Here is a 6,000-nt window from a genome sequence, read left to right on the forward strand (position 1 = left end):
TATGCACGGGCTTCCCCGTCCTGTCATTCTATGCATGGCTCCCCCATCCTGTTCTGGTATGCAAGGCTGCCCGGTCCTGTCATTGTAAGCATGGCTCCCCAATCCCTGTCCTGATATGCATGGCTCCCCCATCCCTGTCATTGTATGCATGGCTTCCCGTCCTGTCCTTGTATGCATGGCTGCCCCGTCCTGTTCTGGTATGCATGGCTCCCCCATCCTGTTCTGGTATGCATGGTTCCTCCGTCCCTTTCATTGTATGCATGGCTCCCCTGTCCTGTCCTGGTAGGCATGACTGCCCCGTCCTGTCCTGTTATGCATGGCTCCCCCATACTGTCCTGGTATGCATGACTCCTACGTCCCTTTCATTGTATGCATGGCTCCCCCGTCCTGTCCTGGTATGCATGGCTCCCCCATTCCTGTCATTGTATGCATGGCTTCCCGTCCTGTCCTTGTATGCATGGCTGCCCCGTCCTGTTCTGGTTTGCATGGCTCCCCCATCCTGTTCTGGTATGCATGGTTCCTCCGTCCCTTTCATTTTATGCATGGCTCCCCTGTCCTGTCCTGGTAGGCATGACTGCCCCGTCCTGTCCTGTTATGCATGGCTCCCCCATACTGTCCTGGTATGCATGACTCCTACGTCCCTTTCATTGTATGCATGGCTCCCCCGTCCTGTCCTGGTATGCATGGCTCCCCCATTCCTGTCATTGTATGCATGGCTCCCCCGTCCTGTCCTAGTATGCATGGCTCCCCCGTCCTGTCCTGGTATGCATGGCTCCCCCATTCCTGTCATTGTATGCATGGCTCCCCCGTCCTGTCCTAGTATGCATGGCTCCCCCATCCTGTCCTGGTATGCATGGCTCCCCCTTCCCTGTCATTGTATGCATGGCTCCCCCATACTGTCCTGGTATGCATGACTCCTACGTCCCTTTCATTGTATGCATGGCTCCCCCGTCCTTGTCATTGTATGCACGGGCTTCCCCATCCTGTCATTCTATGCATGGCTCCCCCATCCTGTCCTGGTATGCATGGCTGCCCCGTCCTGTCATTGTAAGCATGGCTCCCCAAATTACAAAAATTACAGAATGCTATAGATAAGCCCCTGATGTCAATGCCGGCAGCGGAAAAAAAAAGGGTGACAGATTCCCTTTATGGAGTGAGTGCCACTTCAACTATTCTGGTATTACATTGGGAAGTTAACCAAGAACATGTACACCCCAAATATGTTTGCACGAATCCTCTTTGGTTTACTGTTAGGGCAGTGAGAATCTGGAATTCCTTGCCTGAGGAGGTGGTGATGCCGAACTCAGTCGAGGGGTTCAAGAGAGGCCTGGATGTCTTCCTGGAGCGTAACAATACTGTATCTTACAATTAGGCCGGCTTCACATTTGCGTTCGGCCGAGCTGCTGAGGGCTGCGGACTTCCTCCGTGAAGCTCCGCCAACTGCCGCAGCTCCTCCGGTCAGCTCCGCCTACGTCTGCATGCGGCCTGCGTACCTATCTTTAACATTGGGTACGCAGGCCGTGTGGATGTATGCGGATGCGTCTGCATGCGTCGTTTTGACGATGTGGCGACCTGCGTCGATCGCAATGTGTTGCAATTTGTTGCAGTCACCGCATCGTCAAAACAACGCATGCGGACGCATCCGCATACATCCGCACGGTCTGTGTACCCAATGTTAAAGATAGGTACGCAGGCCGCATGCAGACGTAGGCGGAGCTGACCGTTAGAGGTGCGGCAGTGGATGGAGCTTCACGGAGGAAGTCCGCAGCCCTCTGCAGCTCGGCTAAACGCTAGTGTAAAACTAGCCTTATTAGGTTCTTTAGAAGGACATAGATCTGGGGATTTATTCTGACGGAATATAGGCTGAACTGGATGGACACAGGGCTTTTTTCGGCCTTGCTAACTACGTTACTATGTTTTTATATTGATATTACGTAATTCATTATTTGGTTTCTCTGCAGGAGCACGTGCAGCACAACATATAACATTTGTATTTTCCATTTGCACAGAAAATACATGCTGATGATTTTATTTTCATCTGATTTCATTAAGCCCATGAGAGTTGTTATTGGCTACTTCATGAGCCAACTCCAGTCAATGTGTTTCAGGCAGATGCTCATGCTAGAAAACCAATCCTGGCTTGCATTTCTCATGTGTTCATTTAATTGTTAAGTCTCATCAGGGAACCTAGATTTTCTGTTTCTGAAATATACTGTACTCCAGTGTCTTGCTCTTATGTTATAGGTCTGTCGCAGCCCATTTGTGAATGGAAGTTTTTTTGAAAATGATGGACTTCCATTGTGTGAGACTCATTACCACTCTTGTCGAGGCTCTCTCTGCGCCGGGTGTGATCAGCCCATCACTGGCAGATGTGTGACTGCAATGGGACGCAAGTTTCATCCTCAGCATTTAAGTTGCACTTTTTGCCTACGACAACTCAACAAAGGCACCTTCCGAGAACAAGAAGGCAAACCATATTGTCAGGCTTGTTTTGCCCGCTTGTATGGATAAGAATTGATGTAAATTAGGGTGTATATGTGCACCTGTGATGAATGATTATATCAAGCCTGTAATAGAGATTGCACTTATGGTAATGGAGAAGTTAATATTGGTCTCTGTACTTGTTTAACCTTCTGTCGAATAACACTTTTTCCAGTTTTCACCATTTGAAATGAAAACTTCTATCTATAGAGAACAGTAATGCAAAGAAACTTCCACTGATTCGCACTTATTTTTCCTGTAATGCCGCACAAAAATTTAATAAAATGTCTTCAATTAGAAAATTGTGTGAAGCTTGTGACTTTGAAACAGTTGGTAAGGAAGTATGAAATTTTTTACATTTGTATTTTTTAAAATTCTATTTACTTTTATGGAACTCTTTCCTAGCAAAGATATGTTGTTTTGCAGGTTATTTGCAGAAATAGGATATTTATCTAGAGTAAAAGTAACAATTAAAAAGGGTCATCAAACGACAAGATATGTGGAGACCCCTATGAATATGAGAGGGACGTGACCGGCTGCAAAAGGCTACAGTTTTTATTCCAAATCGTGGCTCACAAACATTGGTCTTCTACGCATGCCGAAAGAAAAGAATGTGGTATAGAAAACGGCATCTTATAGAACATTATAAGGCTCTGGTCACACATAGTCCTTTTACTGGGTATTTTACCCAGCGTAATTGGTGCATAAAACATGCACTTTATTGTACCAGGATAATCTATGAGCTTTCACGCTGCATTTTTTCCTTGCATATTTTGAACACTGATAGATTATACTATACGATACACTTTATTGATCGTGAGGGAAATTACTGTAACACAGCAGAAGAATAAAGACATGAATTACAACGGTATCATTTTGCAGGTATAATCTCATACAGTCCTATTCATGGCAAGTCAGTAACGCTATACCATTAAGACGCCAATAATACACCAATCACATGAAGAATTTCACATTTACGTAGTTGTTGTAGGAGAAATAATGCCCACCCTTTATATGAGCTGTCCATGAGACAGAGGAGCACTTTCAGCAATCGTCTAATCCTACTAAGGTGCAAGAAGGAAGGATACAGAAGTCTTTTGTGCCGACTGCTATGGGAATCATACTGAAGGGGCTTCTGTCTCATGAACAGGTCATATAATGGGTGGGCATTATTGTTCTGCTGCTGTGATCCTGTAATTTCCCTCAGGATCAATAAAATGGATTGTATCATATAAATACATAGCATGGGAATCACAGCAGTTGGAAAGAACTATTTCATGTATCCTTCCTTCTTGTTACTGAAGGTGGCCCTCTGTTTCATGAACACCTAATATAATGGATGGGCATTATTGCTTATTATCACCAAACATTTCTTTTGAATTCTTTCCTCCACCACCTTCTTAAAAGTGGCAAGATGGCGTCCAACAGTCGAGCTTGCCTTCTTGATAAGCTTATTTAGCTTATTAGCATCAGACTACCACACACTACTACCCCAGCATATGATTGTGAAAAAATATGGCACTTGCCACTACAGACTGGTAGAACATTTCTAACATAGGAAACAGGAGGCCTTCCACGTCACAGCAGATGGTTTTGGGGGAATCCAACTCTCCATCTGTTACCACCCACCTTTCGTGTCTCCCCTTTTTTCCTCATAGATTGTAAGCTTGCGAGCAGGGCCCTCATTCCTCTTGGTATCTGTTATGATCTGTGATTATTGTTATGCTGTAATGTCTATTGTCTGTACAAATCCCCTCTGAAATGTAAAGTGCTGTGGAATATGTCGGCGCTATAGAGATAAAATTTTTTATTATTATTAAGGATTGCCTAACTCCTCCTCAAACTATCAAACCATAGGGAGAACGACTGAGTCTGGGTGACAGCCGAGGAGGTCATCCAGACTCCCAGGTACCTTTTTCTTTCTCTGGTAAGGTACTGATGAATACGATGTTATCCTTCGAGAACCAGGTGGTAACAATATTTGTGTTTATTGACTGAGGGTCTGCTGCAAACTTTACTGATTTGGGACTGCTTCTGAAGATAGGGTTAGGGACAGTTAGTTTAGAAATACATCTTCAAGTTGTCGCCCTTGACAAGACACTGTTAGCGCATAATTTGGTCAAGAGAGCAACGGTGGATTTTACTCTCAAAGTGGGAGCACTCCACTCTGAATCCATCTCCTGTTTTGTTTTGGATCATTTACCTGTTGGATTGGTACTGGGGTTTCCATGGGTGCAGATTCAAAATACTGTTATTGATTGGTGTCAGAAGGAGATTGTGAAATGGAGCCCCAATTGTTACAAGAAATGCTTGAAAAACGTCCAAAAATGCTCCGCTAGTCTGAAGGAGACCTGCATAAAATAGAATATATGCTCCAAACAATTTCAAACTAAGATCCAGCATGCTGTGTCACGTTTTTTACAGAAAAAAAATATTTTCTTTGCTCTGCATGAGCTCTGCTCGCAGCTGAATTTCACCACCACAAAATGACATGGTGAGCCATGCCTTGTTAAATCATGTTAGCAACTGAAAAATATATATATATTTTAATCTGCATACAGCTGAATTTCACCAGCACTAATGTTGGAAGGTCTATTTCACAGCCACACAGGAAACTAGCTAGCTACACTATCGGACTAAGGAACAACTGCCTAGCCAACTAGCTAAAATCTCTGAGTATCTAGGAGCAGCATAAGCAGTGCTGGCGTTAGGGGCAGGCAGCCCAGGCAGCTGCCTAGGGCCCCCGCTCCCCCAGGGGCCCCCAGCTAGTAGCACATCACACAGCCACTATGAGGCCCGTGAGACAGTGGGGCCCGCCTACCACCAGCACCGACTCCCCCCGCCGTCAGAGTGAACTATACCGGCATCATAGACGCCGGTACAGTTCAAAGCAATGATGGAGGAGAGTGCGTCAGCTGACACTCCCTCTCCCATCATTCCCCGCTCTGCCTCTGACACTCCGGGTGCGTGATGACATCATCGCGCACTCACTGTGTGCCAGGCACTGCAGGCTGAGACAGGAGCCGGGAGGAGCGCTGGCACGAGGAGAGGTGAGGATTGTGTTTTTTTTAATGTAACAGTGAGTACTGGACTGTGGGGCCATTCTCTGGGGGGAGAGATGCGGGCTGTGCTATATACCATGTGGTGCTGTGCTATATACCATGGTGCAGTGCTGTATACCATGTGGGGCTGTGCTGTATACCATGTGAGGCTGTACTGTATACCATGTGGGGTTGTGCTGTATACCATGTGGTGCTGTGCTGTATACTGTGTGGTGATGTGCTGTATATCGTGTGGTGCTGTGCTGTATACCATGTGGTGCTGTGCTGTATACCATTTGGTGCTGTGCTGTATACCATGTGGGGCTGTGCTATATACTATGTGGTGCTGTGCTGTATATCATGTGGGGCTGTGCTGCATAAAATGTGGCGCTGTGCTATATACCATGTGGGGCTGTGCTATATACCATGTGGTGCTGTGCTATATACCATGTGGGCTGTGCTATATACCATGTGGGGC

At 46.0% G+C, this 6,000-nt stretch overlaps 1 protein-coding gene across 3 annotated transcripts in view; it reads left to right on the forward strand.

The window, feature by feature from the left end:
- TGFB1I1 (transforming growth factor beta 1 induced transcript 1) overlaps positions 1–2,783 on the forward strand; it is a 232,183-nt gene extending 229,400 nt beyond the window's left edge. For all 3 annotated transcript variants that reach the window (XM_073546323.1, XM_073546324.1, XM_073546322.1), the window contains one exon: positions 2,245–2,783. In XM_073546323.1, the coding sequence (XP_073402424.1) occupies positions 2,245–2,511 (267 nt within the window). In that variant the 3' untranslated portion in view covers positions 2,512–2,783. The remainder of the gene's footprint in view (positions 1–2,244) is intronic.
- Positions 2,784–6,000: the final 3,217 nt, after the last annotated feature.

Source organism: Dendrobates tinctorius, unplaced genomic scaffold (genome assembly GCF_039654945.1).
Source record: "Dendrobates tinctorius isolate UK_male_01 unplaced genomic scaffold, ASM3965494v1 ptg000146l, whole genome shotgun sequence".
NCBI classification, from domain to species: Eukaryota; Metazoa; Chordata; class Amphibia; order Anura; family Dendrobatidae; genus Dendrobates; species Dendrobates tinctorius.